Consider the following 15,273-nt stretch of genomic DNA (forward strand, 5'->3'; position numbering starts at 1 on the left):
TGGGAGAGTTTCTTTTTTGTTAAGCATGCCTTCTTTTTATTCTTTCATAGAGTACAATGCCTTTCCTACAGTCGAACATGAAGGAGATTAAGTGTTACGGGGTTGTGTTGCCTCTAGGATTGGGTTCTTAGCATCATGAAATCTGAATATTTTGGATTTTGCAACGTAGAGTGATAAGACTGTTTCTGGCAAATGTCACCGGCCTTCTTAAAACACATTAATTTCACCCAAAAATTAAAATTTTGTCATCACTTTCTCACCCTCAAGTTGTTCCAAAGCTGTATATATTTCTGTGTTCTGCTGAACACAAAGGAAGATATTTGGAAGAATGTTTGTAACCAAGCAGATCTCGCCCCCTATTGACTACCATAGTAGAAAAAAAAAAAAAAAACATACTATGGTAGTCGGGGGGTTACAAACATTCTTCCAAATATCTTCCTTTGTGTACAGCAGAACAAAGAAATTTATACAGATTTGGAACAACTTGAGGGGGAGTAAATGATGATAGAATTTTCATTTTTGGGTGAACTATCCCTTTAAGCCAAAAATAGGAATGTCTACACCAGTGGTTCTCAACCTTTTTGACTCAAAGGCCCCTTTTGTCCAGCACAGTATTCAAAGGCCTTTCCAGCAATTTTTTGTAATTTTATAATAACAATAATAAATTAATTAATTAATTAAAATACATACAAGACGCCCTTCAGGCCTGGCCCCCTGGTAGAGAACCGCTGGTTTAGATAAAATGCTGTAATGAACTGAAGAGGCCCATTATATACACCCCATATTTTGCCATTTGCTTTCATTTACTAGCTCAAAAGCCTTCAAAATGAAAAAAGTGAAGATTTTGTATTGAAGGTAGAAGACTGAATATGTTAATTTCAACTTTTTTGTAATAATAAATACTTGTTAAAGTTAAAGTGCAAGGGTGTCAATGTTGTTGGCCACACTGCTCCCAACCATATTGGAGTATTTGCTAATTTAAATTTTTTAAGTAAAAAAAATGTGCTCTTTCGAATGTGCTAATTGAACCTAACCAGCCTGCTCTGCAGCTCAGTCTTTTTCCTAAAGCTTTGGGATCTTGTTATTGTGTTGTGAATATTCTGGATGTCAAAGCTCCCCTGAGCAATTCAAACCCACTCTGCTCATTGTGTTGTTACAAGGCCATCTGTAACTCTCCACGTTGCCTTTAATACTGTTCATGCCCGGAGAAAAGAACTGCTGTTTCTCTCTGCTCTGAGAAAAGACTGCCATGAACAATCTTTTTCTTAGAAAACAAGCTGTATAGCCCAATACAGGTCAGTTCAAAGACCAACAAGGCAGAAAAACTCCTAGCATTATTTGATTTGCTAATTGATCTGTTTTCCTTCAACAACTGATATAATTGTGGCATAATTGTGGAAGGCTATATTGAGACTTCATGCAGTGCTAAATAGGAGTCTTCAGTTGTACTGTGACAGAACGCACATCACATGTCCAATCTGGTTCAGAGCAGTTTCTCAACTGTAAGTACAGAAATAGTGTCATTGCTTTGCCCTTCCTTAGTCTTTGTAGGTCAAAATGATTTCCCAAGGAAATTAAATATTTAGGAGAGACAAGTATGATCATTCCACTGTCTTTACTTTGGGAAATTGGCATTGGTATTAGAGGTTGCACTAGGTTTGAATTATTAAACAGCTCTCTGATACTCGGCAGATTTAATTAGCATAGCGTAATTATGACCCAAATGTCAACAGACTCCATGGTTCTCCATATATTAAATATATCTTCAACCGATCTCCATATATTACTCTATTTTTCCTTTAATCACTTCCTGTAATGTGTGTCAGTTTGACAATCACGCTCTTTCTTCAAGGTTTGTATCCGCTAATGTGAATTGGGGCATATACCAGCTGTGAAGTTCAGGATGCAGAAGAACCTTGACAAAAACCTCCTGGTCTTAAATTGTTCACTCAAGAAGGAAAATTCTGTCTGATCCCTTAAATTATTCCAAACCTGTTTGGATTTATTCAATGGAACACAAATTGTGAATATTTTTGAAGAATATCTTGGCCACTATTTTGAATATAATGAAACTGTATGAGGACGGGGCTGCTTACCCAACTAAAAGGGTGGTCACACTACACTTTTTGTTCCATTGACTTTCATTTAGGCTATACTATACGCAAACAGAAGCTCATGCGAAGAAGTTTCGTAGCAACACGTTTCAAAGATGCGTTCACGCCATGTCTTAATTACTTAACTTTTCTGACTTGTAAAAACCATTTACGTGATCATAGAACTTGTGATTTCAACTTTAGACTCGTCATTTTTTGAGTACTTGTACCACGTGACCGCTGTACCACACACTGCAGATTTATTTTCAAGTTAATAGTGCAAGAGAAACATATAAGTGCACAATCTGAGGACGTGAACAGCGTCACGTGTTGTCATCTCTTAAGGTGCGTTCACGCTATGTCGTAATTACCGTAAATATTCTGAACTGTAAAAAGCCTTCACGTGCTTGTAGAACTTTACAATGTGTAAACTCAGTAAACTAAAGTTTTCTGAGAGCTATAACTTGTACCATGTGGCCGCTGTACCACCTGACCACTGCAGATTTAAGGTGTGTTCTACTTGAAGCGGCACTGTGCAGACTGATCGCTGTATGACATCAGAGTACCGCGGCAAGTTTGGTGAACACTGACCAGCAAATTCGTATCAAGTGAAGATGTGTGACCAATAGAAAATCAATAAACCGCGGCTTGACCTCTTGGCTGAATTAAAAGAATGCATATTTTTGCAGTAAAGTGGAGTAGATTGTATATTTTTACTTTTTGGATTTATTATTATTTGTTATAGGCTGTTGAATTCCCAGATAGCACATGTACATCTCTAAGATATGGGTTTAAATGATTAAATGTAACATAAATAGAACATTGGAATGTAAATTAAAAATAATTGTTCCCTTAACATCAACATGACCATAATATTGTACGAAATCTAACTCGTATAAATATTACAGTAGTATAGAAAAATACTACACATACATTTATAGGTAAAATCGAACTCCGAGCCTCCTGTACCTATTCTGTGACGACAAACAACTTCCCTGTGCAAAGGATCATGGGGGCCCGAAGCGTCCATCAGCTGTACCCTTCAAAATCCTTCATTCCGAAGGGCCCTTTGAAGTGGCCAGTTTTGAGCACTTCAGTTTGGAACGACCCTTCAATATGGCGGCCATGATTATTTTCACTCCGAAGTGCCCTTCGGAGGGCGATATATCCCGTTTGGAACGCACCGATTGTACTTCAACAAAAATGCTTTAATGCTACCTTTACCAGTCCATTCGAATGTTTCAAATCCATGGACACAATATACATTATATTTAACGTAAAAGATCAGCAGTAGCTTATAATGTTACAGTAATGCTACACCCTTCATCCCTTCGAAGCTCTCACTCCGGAGGGTAAACCCTTTTGAAGGGATTAGGGCATAGGGATGAGCCCTTCCGAATGGAACGCAGGGTGAAAGTTTTGACTGCTTATATCTCCTAAATGCAAATTTTGTCATTGTTTTGGAACACACCAGCTTATTCATAACATTAAGGCTAACCTATTCATACTAAAAGCTAAAAAACTTAAGTTTTGATTTCAGGGGGACTTTAAAAAAATTGCATTCCACTGCCCTGTTTTTAAATGCAAAAATGCTGTAGGAATGGCCGTTACCCGTTTGTCAACCCGAACATAGACGTGTTCATGGGTTATCGCAAATTTTGCGATGTCTGATTCTTCAAAGAATCATTCTATTGAATTGCTTTATCTGTTTCACAAAACTAATCTAAATGATTTGTTTATGAATTGAAGTGATACGGTTTTCGAGTTCACATAATGATTCATTCCATTCATGCTATCCTGTGGCTTCAGAAGACTTGGAATTTAGCGCAAATTGACTACTTTTAATGAAAGTTTCCGTCCCCATTTATCACAACTACATGGAAAAAAAGCGAACATTAAAAAAAATTCCTTCATTTACAACAGAAGAAAGTAAGTCATAAAAGTTCAGAACGGCAGGAGGTAAATGGTGACAGAATTTTAATTTTTTTGGTGAACTCTTTAGAGCAGCTTTTGTTAGCATGTTATGTACATAGGGTGAACGCTAATGTTCTTAATGTTAGTGGTTCATGACAGCAGCACAGTTTGCTTATGACAGAACAGCTCTGTCAGCGAGTACGGAACATGGTATCACCTACAGGAGATTCACATCTTAGCTAGGGACGACATCTTTTTACCCACGCTGACATAGAGCTGTAAAAATAAGGAGCGTGGAAAATGTGTACAGGACGTTTATTCACAGATTAAAGTCGAATCTTCTAGATCACGGAATGAGAGAACGATTTCCCAAATCAAATGGGCTTTTATCTATATGCAAATGACATGATGGCCTTCTTGAATTTATTTTTAATGACTCAAGAAGAGGTTGGCTGTAAGACGCAGAGCATTCGCAATGGACGAGAGCTCACCACTGTGAATGTTTCAATTTCTCTATTCAGGTCATTGTATTATATCACAGAGACAAAGCAGTGTTTTATGCTTATTGAAACAAAGACTGGCTTGACTGGCCAGAAGCCTGTCTTTGTAGGTCAGGCTGAACTTTGGATAACTTAAAAACTAATTTAAGAGAAGGTTAGGTAGATTTGGTCTGTGAGGTATGATATAAATAGAAATTAATAGAAAACAGTTATTTTAAATTGTAAAAATATTTCACAATATTATTGTTTTTGCTGTATTTTGGATCAAATAAATAAAGCCTTGGTGAGCAGAAGAGACTTCTTTTAAAAACATTAAAAAATCTTACCGTTCAAAAACTTTTGACCAGTAGTGTATACAAAAGTTTACTATAGACAGATTACTTACAATATAAACATGTTTTATTTTATTATTTAGATTACCATTCATAAGTTTGGGTATACAGAAATATTTTTCTCAAAAGTGACTAAAGATCTTGTTACAAAATATATCCATTTCAAATGCTAGGAAATGTTTCTTGAACAGCAAATCAGCATATTAGAATGAGTTCTGAAGGATCATGTGACACTGAAGACTGGAGCAATGACTGCTAAAATCACAGGAATAAATTATATATCCACAATATTACTGTTATTACTGCTCTATTTTTTAAATCAAATATTTGCAGCCTTGGTGAGCATAAGAGAGTCTTACACCAAACTTTTGAATGGTAGTGTCAGTGTATATTAAATACCTTATTCGTCAACACTGAATGAATGACACATAAATGATCATACAAATTTTAGGCCCATTACGTTTGTAGTACAATCAAAAGTCTGAATATGGTTTTAATGAGTTTAGGACTTATAACCCATAGCAGTTTACATAAAATTGATGTTGATGGTTAATTAATATACTATATAAGTATGTCTTGTGCTAATGAAATGTTGTGAAAAATCTGAAATTTTGAAGTAAAATATTTGGAATGAATGGGTAAATGAATGAATTAATCAATCTAACAATCAGTCAGTGGACAACAAAATAACCAACCATCCATATAAGCATACATAAAGAGAATTACATGCACAGTTCTGTTTGGTCTTCAACTTACAAGGTTTAAAATGAACAAGTGGCTTCAAAATCAGAAAAAAGAGGAAAACATAAAAACTGCTGCAAAACTGTAGAGGAAAGAACAGGCAGGGGGGTTATTGGCGTGAATGCTAGAAAATTGAACCGGGATTGTTTGCACTTCAATAATGCTCGAGATGGAAAATTGAACATAATTTCGACTCACTGATTCTCAAGAAGAGGAGAGAGTTAAAATAACTGCAAGTCGTGCACAGCACTGGGCTTTTGTGTGTCACTATATCACACAAACCAACTTGTGCTTCTCCTCCTCCTCCTCCTCCTCCTGCTCCGTGTAGGCTTCATTTACGTTTGATGATAAAAATAATAAGGAGAGAACTCCACGACTCGATGCAGATTCGATTAAAGACCTACTTATTTTTGACAATAAACTTTTAGCGCTATAGCTCAGTGCCGAGGCTGACTGCTAAAGAAAATCAAGTTTAACCTGATCAACCGATGATTCTCCCTATCCCTCATTTCGGGCTCATTTTGACAGTGCTGTAAAAGCTATTTCATAGCCATTGTAAAAGTAGAGATCGATGGTGAGGGAGGATTGCCATCGGATCGTATCTCCTTCGGCCAACTCAAAAATCCAATTGATCTGCTGAAATCCAGGCTCAAAGAGAAGCACGAAAGCCTGTTCGCTTCTTTGCTCTGGCCGCCGCTGCTGATAGGCTGTAGTTTAGAGACCATTTTATCCCCTTTTAAAGTAATCACCCCCATTACCATCTATCATTGCATTTGTCAGGGGAGCATCATTTAACATCTGCTTTCATCTGTGCTCTGCGCAGGGAGACGGTTCTCCTGTGGAGAAGGCCTACACGTCCTGGACCAGCCGGTCCATCGGTCAGCCGGTCAGGACAAGAGAGACGTTTCACTTGCAGCCTGCAGCTTTTGGTGTCTTCATCAGAAAGGTTAACTCCTCTCCTCCATTGAGGAACGACCTGCAGGGCAGACCTCACCACTGGGGAAGGAAAATGAGAGCTCTGAAGGTATGGAGCCAGGCTCGCAGTGACTTTTACGGAGGCTGTGAAGCTGTAAGGGTGTGCCAAGGCTTGGCAGGAAGGTGCATTCGTAGGGAGAGCAGGCCAGGACCGAGCTCCGGCGTAATGGCTGATGAAATGAGATTAGCATTGGCCAGTGTTCCACAGACATCCTACCTCCACCAGTCTAATTGAATTAAAGCAGCAAACAAGAGTTTATATCTTTATGACTGGGAGGGAGCCACAGTATTGAAAACACTGACAAGGGCCATTGTTGCATCCTGAATAGGATTGTTTGTGCAGCAGTGTGTATGTCGTGTACCATCCTGCTGTGCACTGCTTTCTTTTTTTATTTATTTTTTTAAATATACCTTTCCCACTGTGAGAATTGATTGGTGTTTAAATCTACACAAACAATTAAAAATTTACATGTGATAAACTCGTTTAAAATAAAAAAAATTTTTATTGTTACATATTGCAGCTGTAAAAAATAAACATTTTTTAACTTCTTATTAAAAACAAGACAGTATTATAGACAATAATTAAATGAAAAAGCAAAGTGAATACCCAATGAAGGCTTTGGTTTTTTTTCTTCTCCATTATCCCGGGCCTGCAGCAATGGCAGCCATGGCTGTTGTTTTATGGGGAAAAAAAAAAAAAAATTAAAAAAGAAAATTTAAAGTGTCACATATCTTGCAGAAAAGAACATTTTTGCATAATAAAGATCCCTTTCTGACTTCACCCAAAAATTAAAATTATAAAACGGATAGTTCCGGCCCTTGATTCTGATTGGTTGAGCCGCATTCGAAGCCATTGTAAAATTCCCGAAAACATACAGCTGACCGCATTACATAAGTATCGCTGCGCCACTGAGTGTCTTAGCAATCACTCTTAGCAACGTAAACATATGTTTGTGCTCAATTGATTTTGTTCATTGAAGCTTACTGCATTACGTAGAAGAGTACTGTGAGAGAGATATCGAGTGAGTTAGTTTATTACCTGTATTCAGATTTAGCATTTTCCTTTAGGTCAGTTCTATATTCATAATAAAAAAAAAATCCGTTTGAATGTCCGCTGCAATCTTGTCCTTTTAACATTTAATGGGTTTTCCCGTGCGCTGCTGACACTGACAGCGCTAGTCAAAGCATTTGTCATTTGCATCTTGTTCCGTGTTCACAACAAGTTTCAATATAAAAGTCTTTGAGCGACTCCATGCCGCCATCTAATGCCGTAATAAATGTAACTTCTGTTGCTGTTCATGATCGGGGACTATTTTTTCCAGCAGAAGAAAGTCTGTTAATGATTTTACTTCATGAAAGTTGCATTGATACATATTTTTTTTGGCTTTAATATTTGTGGTGTGTGGTAACCGTTTTATAAAAGCAATAAGCCCTGTGAAGCCGTGGTTTGCAGTGAATTTATAACAGCTAATAAATTCAAAAAAAGCCCCGTGAAGCCGCTCTGCGTCGTGCCTAACAACGCCCCTTAGCTGTTATAAATTCACTTTAAACCACAGCTTCTTGTGCTTCTTATTGCTTTATTCTTTCATCATTTACCAGTGTTGTTATTGTTGTAACTAAATGTAACTAAAATTATTAAAATCATTTTCAGTAATTGAAATAAAGCTAAAATAATATAAAATGATAGATGGAAAGACTTATAAACTTATTTCAGTTAGTTGTCAAGGCAATATTTAACATTTTTGTTTAAGTACTACATTACTAAAATTAAAAAATAAATAAAGGTATATAGACATTAAAAAATAAAAAAAAATATCATTTTTTAAAAAGGACTTTTAAACTTTAAAAATAAATTTTATTTTAATTTAAAATGTTAATAAATAATATTATATAAATAATATTAAAATAACAGTCATTTACTCACCCTCATGTCGTTTTAAAACAAAATTGTGATTTGTGACCCTGGACCACAAAACCAGTCTTTAGGGACAATTTTATTTTTTTTTCAATTTTATTATATTATATATCTGAAAGCTTTCCATTGATGTATTTGTTAGGATAGGACAATAACCTTAGCAATGCATATCCACTCACAAAAATACATTTTTTATATATTTACGGTAGGAAATTTACAAAATATCTTTACTTAATATCCTAATGATTTTTGGTATAAAAGAAAAATCGATAATTTTGACCCATACAATGTATTGCTGGCTATTGCTACAAATATATCTGTACGACTTATGACTGGTTTTGTGGTCCAGGGTCACATATATGATGAATTCATTTAAAAGAAATGCTTAAATTGTATATTGCAGTTGTTGTAAAAAGAAACAACTACTTATTAAAAGCAAGACAATACTAGACAGTACTTAACTGAAAAAGCAAAGTGACGGCTTTTGTTTCATAATTTTTTTTTCTACTGTGCGCATCCTGGGCCTGCAGTGAAGAACCCAATCATTGTCGGCCATGGCTCGGTGCTGTAGTCTCTCTCACCTCTTTAGTGTTTCATAGTGGAGAGAAATGAAAGGCTCTCTGCCAGCCTCCTGCCAATGCCAATTAGCCCAGGTCAGAGGTCATGAGTCTATACAGCACTCACCAGTGGCTGCGATTCGCTCCATGCTAATAGCTTTAATGATTATTGTCACATTCACAACTACAACTTTGCAGGTAACAGCATTTGAGGACAGTCAAATTAGATTTGTCAAGGGTGAGGTCAAACCCATAGACAATAGGGCTGTCATGGGAATGAGAGGAAAACATGTTCATTCTATTGCAGTCAATGTGAAAAATTGTAGTGCTTCTATATTGGAGCAATGCTGGAAGAATGGCCTCAGAACAACATACCGTAAATACCCTTTAGATAGATGTTGTTCTGGTGATCTTGGTCCATTGGGTCTGATAATAAGATGTTGTGGGGTTACTGATGTGAACCCTAGTGCAGTCTTTTCAGAGCAGTATTAGCTTTCTAATGTAACGTTCATAGCATGGTACCCTCTACTGGTTAGCTCATGAAATTTCTACTTGAATTGCAAGGCCTATAGGACAGCGTGGTTAAGAGTTTTAAAAACCAAGATTACTGGAATATTAAGGTCTTTATATGGAAAAAAAAAAAAAAAAAGATTGTATGGAATATTAAATTGTTTTATGTAAAATATATATTAAAAAGAAAATGGACATTCATTGTTGACACCAGAAAGAACGAAGGAGTGTTATTAGAGGAGAAAAGAATATTTTTTCTGCCTAAATAAATCAAGATTTCTGAAATGTTCTCTAATTCAGGAATAATCAGATTGTGAGAAGTAGCTTTAATACAGTTTTTTTTTTAACATAAAATAAAACATAAAATGTTAAAAACAACTGTATTAAAAAGGAAAGAGTCACATATGAGTGTACTTATGGCAGAAAGAGACATTTTTTCGTGGAAAATATCCTTTTCTGACTTAAAGGGACAGTTCACCCAAAAATAAAAATTCTGTCATCATATATGAGTGTTGGTATTGTTAATTAAAGTTATTAAAATTTTTTGGTAATTTAAATAAACCTGTAAAAAAATTATATAAATATTAGATGAAAAGAAATAAATATATCACTATAGCTATAAATATAAAGCTATATATAAATATTTAAAAAAAAAAAAAAAAAAAAAGAAATCTAACAAAAACAAAATTACTAAAACTTAAATTAAAATGAAAACTGAAAAGAAAAAAATAAAAGATACATTCATTATAATAAATACTGTAATAGTATGTAAATCATACTAAAATAAAACTCTCATATATTCCCCTTCATGTCGTTTTAAATGACTAAAAGAAGATATTTTGAGAAATGACTTTTTTTTTTGTCCATACAATGGAAGTCTATGGTAACATGTTTGGTTCACAACATTCTTCAAAATATCTTCTTTTGTGTTCCACAGTTTTGGAATAACATGAGGTTGAGTAAATGAAGACAGGAGTTTTAGGTGAATTACCCCTTTATGAATACTCTTATGTGCTATTATAAAGCCCTGCGAATATTTTTAGAATTATCACATCACATCATTGTTTTTTAATATACATTTCTCAACTTGTAATATACAAGTTCTCAACTCAACTGAGCACTAAGTACATCCCACTCATACAGTTCTGTATATGTCAGAGAGGAAGAGCCCGACTCCGTGTGCCTTTCGAAAAGACATGGACATTATGATGTCGCGGCAGCTTCCCGGTGTCACATGTGGGCGTTACGACGGAAAGGTCAATATTATTTTTCTAATACGGCACTTAGGAAGGGGAGCAGGAGGAGAAAAAGAGGGAGTGCTCTCGGCTTGTCTTATTAACATTTATGAATAATTTAACCTGGCACGCCTGGCCATGGTCCAGACACATCATTTCTTAATTGCAATCAGAGGGAGGAAGTAGGTTGATGCACAGTGATGTATGAATGACAGGCGAGGGAAGAGCTGCTGCAAGGGAGGATGCTGCTCCAGAGCACAACTTACTGTAATAACAATCACACTTTGACTTGTTATTGACCCGTTTCTGTGCGTATGTAAAGGATTTTGTCTCTATATAATAATAATAAAAAGAACAATTTAATATCAGGCAATGAAAAGCAAGAGTAGTGCAAATAACTTTACGCTCTTTAAAAAGTGTCTGTGATACTGTTCTGGCAACTAATAATGAGTGCGCTTAAGGGACTTCAGTAAATTTGCTGAACCTTCTCATCGTGCTTGGCATGGTTGCTAATTTTTCGAAGGCAAACATTTTTACAAAGCAAGTTAAGTCGCAGCCAAATTAATGGAGCTCCAGTGCAAACTTTAGATTTATGGAGGCCCGGTTTTCCTTCTAATCCCTTGTTATTGTGCGGCTATAACAAATGATGAAATAACTCTGACATGTCTGGCTGCTGTTTTTCAAAAGCAGCGTTTTCCTGCATTTCAAACACGAAACCACTCAGAGAACAAGCGGTCTGCATCTCGGAGATGAAAACGATAGCATTTTAATTAACTCCGTCTACAGTCTTGTCCACTGCACCCAATCGGATGTTTGTTCGCAGATGTAACAATTATAGGAAGATCATATTAACACAACAGAGACTGAGCATAAACCTTTCAGACTGTTTGTATCAGCTCCAGTGAATGCTTTGTTTTGCAAAACAAATCAATTGGGACATTAGAGAACCCGTTCTAAACATCATTAGAACGATTTGTTCTGTGTCTGTGTCTAAACCTAAAGCTGCTCTTCAGGAAGCCTAAACAATCTGACAAACTGCAAATGAAACTGTTTAAACTTAATTATGGCTCATACTTGAAGATGATTTAAAAAGCATGTTTTTGGAGATAATTAGCTTATCGTTAGAAATCTATTTATACATAAATATGTCTTGTGATTTAATTACTAACAAACATTAAAGAGCAAATCTGCTTTATAAATAATTATCAGATGTTTCATTATTATTAATCACAGTTGCCAGGCACATAATTCATTTTCCGGAGTTTTAAAATTTGTATTGTGAAAATGAGACTTCAATACTGTCAATTATTAATGTCCGTGCTTTAGTATTTATTTATTTATTTATTGTCATTATTATCAGAGATAACAACAGCACTTAGCCAACTTTCTCACTCAGTCCGCCCCTTTCACTTTTGATTGCTGTATCTTCAGGGAAAGGGACAAAAAATCAACATTGCACTGTGTTGTTTTGAAATAATGCAACTCTTTTGTGCCAGCACAATTATTCTAGCATAACTGGCTTGGGAATATAAGGCAATTATTTCTGCTGGCTAATTATTCGTTTTCATAATAAAGGTAATTTTTCACACAGCAATTATAAGTGGAATCGATGCTTTGAATGAGATGTCGCTCTTTCGTTTTCTTTCTCTCCGGTCAGGTGGAGCGACAGTGTGCTTTAGCAAACGGGATTAACAGGCAGGCCCCTCTTGGGCACGTACGGTGTTGTCCTGGTAACCATTTTGATGCAGTCGATGATGGGGCACACGCTCAGGCAGAGAGTGCAGCCGGTGCAGCTGTCCATGATTACAGGAAGATGGGTCTCAGGGTCAAACTTAATAGCCTGCAAAAGAAGAGGAAGGGGAGGGAAAAAAAGCTATTACATTAGAGCAATTATCGACTCTCCATAGGAGGATTTCCCCACTCTTGGGAGAGCTTTTCATGGAGGGAAAAAAAGCAACAACAATGACAGCAGCGAGCACAACAGTGCCGTTCTTTAAGGTAAATAGCTGGGCTCCTTCATCGTGCACCAGCTTTATTCATGCATTTGGCTCTTTATGTTTTGAACTCTATAATCGAGTGAACAACATATAATCTGAAAACATTTGCTAGCTTCCCATAGTTCGGCAAATGAAATCCAGTAGTAATTGCTTTCCCGTAAATAGCCATAATGTGTAATTATCTGATCTGTGCATCTGTACCTGGTAGCCTGAGTCATTGCAGGTCATGTAGCATTTGCCACAGTTGATACACATATCTGGATCGATGAGGGCCTGCACTTGTTCTGTGTTGTCCAGCTCTTGATAGGCACCAATATACTTCAGAGCTCTGGCAATCACATCCTTTCCAGGGAGGAGAAGCAGGGATTAAAACGGCAAGAAAAACAGCCGTAGCGTCTCAAAGAAACAGTTTGAAAGGCAGCGTTCTGTTCTTAAGTTAGCTTAATTAAATCAGCGCTGGAAGGAGCGGATCGGTTTTGATGTCTGGCTGGTAGTTTGTGATCTCCATTTCCTCCTAGAGATCCCTCACAGCATAATCACCTCGAGGAATAAAGCCTTTTAATGTTATGAGCGGCAACACTGCATGTGCTACAAATGAAAGCCTCATATTACAGGAGGACAGACTGCTGAGGACGCGTATGTGCATTTGTGTATGTTTATGTATTGTATGTATTAGAGCCGTCAAATCAACGTGTTAATGTAGGGTGATTAGTTATTAAAACAATTGAATGCAATTAATCATAACCCTTGACCTGTACATAAATTTTATTTTTTTTAATTTAAACATGACATGTCTTAAAAAAAACGTGTTGCTCATAGCGTAAGATACTGAAAAACAGCAGGAAACGATGCAGTAGTCATATGACATCTGCATGGATACTTAAGACAACAATTACAAAAAAAAATGTCGCTGAAACTAATTAATGTATGTACACTACCGTTCAAAAGTTATGGGTCGGTAAGATGTTTTTTAAATAAGTCTCTTATGCTCACCAAGGCTGCTTATTTGATCAAAATACAGTAAAACAGCAATATTGTATGTATTTTTTTCAGTTTAAAAGAACTGTTTTCTATCTTAAAATATAATTTAAAATGTAATTTATTCCTATGATGGCAAAGTTGAATTTGCATCATTACTCCAGTGTCACATGATCCTTCAGAAATCATTCTAATATGCTGATTTGCTGCTTGAGAAACTTTTCTTATTATCAATGTTGAAAACATTTTTGTGGATACGTTAAAACTATTTTTTGTAGTTTTTTTTTTGATGAATAAAAGTTCAAAATTTGAAACAAATCTTTTGCAACATTATAAATGTCTTTACTGTCACTTTTGATCAATGTCACAGTATACATACAACAGTAATCAATATAATTTGTGTATATATATATATATATATATATATATATAATTATATTTGACTAATCATGCAATAAATTTGAATACAACTTGTAATTGACTGACAGCCCTACTATCCATTTATCATTAGAAAAATGTAATGCCTCAAATACCAAATGGTGAGATGATACTTACTTTCACGCTGGGGACAGGTGTTTTGGGGATGTTAACTCTAGCATCACTGGTGTCTGTAATCACATTGCCACTGACGTCTTTTAGGCTCTTCTTGTACTTCGCCAGGGCTTGAGTCTTCGTCTGTAAGTATGGTCCAAAGCTAGGCAGACTCTTTTGGAGAGAAAGATGACAGTTAAAACACGTTCAATTTATTCAAAGTAAGTCTTAAAATATTTGATACATCAGTAGTTAATGTACTTTCAGGTAGTTTGAAACATCATTAAACTTTGATTTATTCAATTCTATATTTTGTCTATGTATGTACATGAACTAGTGATCTGTTCAGCATTATATAATGTATGTTAATGACTTTTTAATGAAAGTTATTTGAAAATTATACCAAGACAAGATTGAGATGGACGTCATGTGGATTCATATCAATATTTAAATAAACCTCAGCTTTTTACACCATTCTAATCACGAAAGTGTGCTAAAACATCCTTGCTATCACTTCCCACATCCATTTAGAACAAAAGTGGTTGTAGTGCTATCTTTGCCTCTGAGTCTCGCACACATGCCTGACCCCTTAGAGCAGCAGGGCTAAAGAGGCGATTCGTATTCACAGTCACACTCTCATACCAATGCACCGAGCCTGAGAGGTGGCCATAAAAGTGCCTTGAGGCTTCGTTCTCCAAAGGCCATTCGACAGGAAACACTGGCTCCACTGACGAGAAATCAAGTTTGCCACAAAATTAGCCATCCTTTTAATGGAGCCATAAAGAGAATCTGCAATGAATTGTTAGGAAATCGTATAATACTACCGGTAATTGCAAGGATTAGCTGGTCAAACTAATGGTTTGACACTAAAATGGTAATGAATGGTAATTTGAGGGAAATGGACTTATGGGTTGCTGATGGGCACCGCTTCCAATAACTGATATTTTCAGTTTTATAAATGCTTTTTCATGAAGAAGCCTTTTTTAGAGGATTTT

At 36.0% G+C, this 15,273-nt stretch overlaps 1 protein-coding gene across 3 annotated transcripts in view; it reads right to left on the reverse strand.

Moving 5' to 3' along the window:
- Positions 1-12,093: 12,093 nt before the first annotated feature.
- Positions 12,094-15,273, reverse strand: part of LOC127495656 (dihydropyrimidine dehydrogenase [NADP(+)]) — a 146,399-nt gene continuing 143,219 nt past the window's right edge. For all 3 annotated transcript variants that reach the window (XM_051862599.1, XM_051862600.1, XM_051862601.1), the window contains 3 exons: positions 14,303-14,452; positions 12,971-13,111; positions 12,094-12,612 (listed from right to left, as the gene is read on the reverse strand). In XM_051862599.1, the coding sequence (XP_051718559.1) occupies positions 12,448-12,612; positions 12,971-13,111; positions 14,303-14,452 (456 nt within the window). In that variant the 3' untranslated portion in view covers positions 12,094-12,447. The remainder of the gene's footprint in view (positions 12,613-12,970; positions 13,112-14,302; positions 14,453-15,273) is intronic.

Source organism: Ctenopharyngodon idella, chromosome 15 (assembly GCF_019924925.1).
Source record: "Ctenopharyngodon idella isolate HZGC_01 chromosome 15, HZGC01, whole genome shotgun sequence".
Classification (NCBI taxonomy): Eukaryota; Metazoa; Chordata; class Actinopteri; order Cypriniformes; family Xenocyprididae; genus Ctenopharyngodon; species Ctenopharyngodon idella.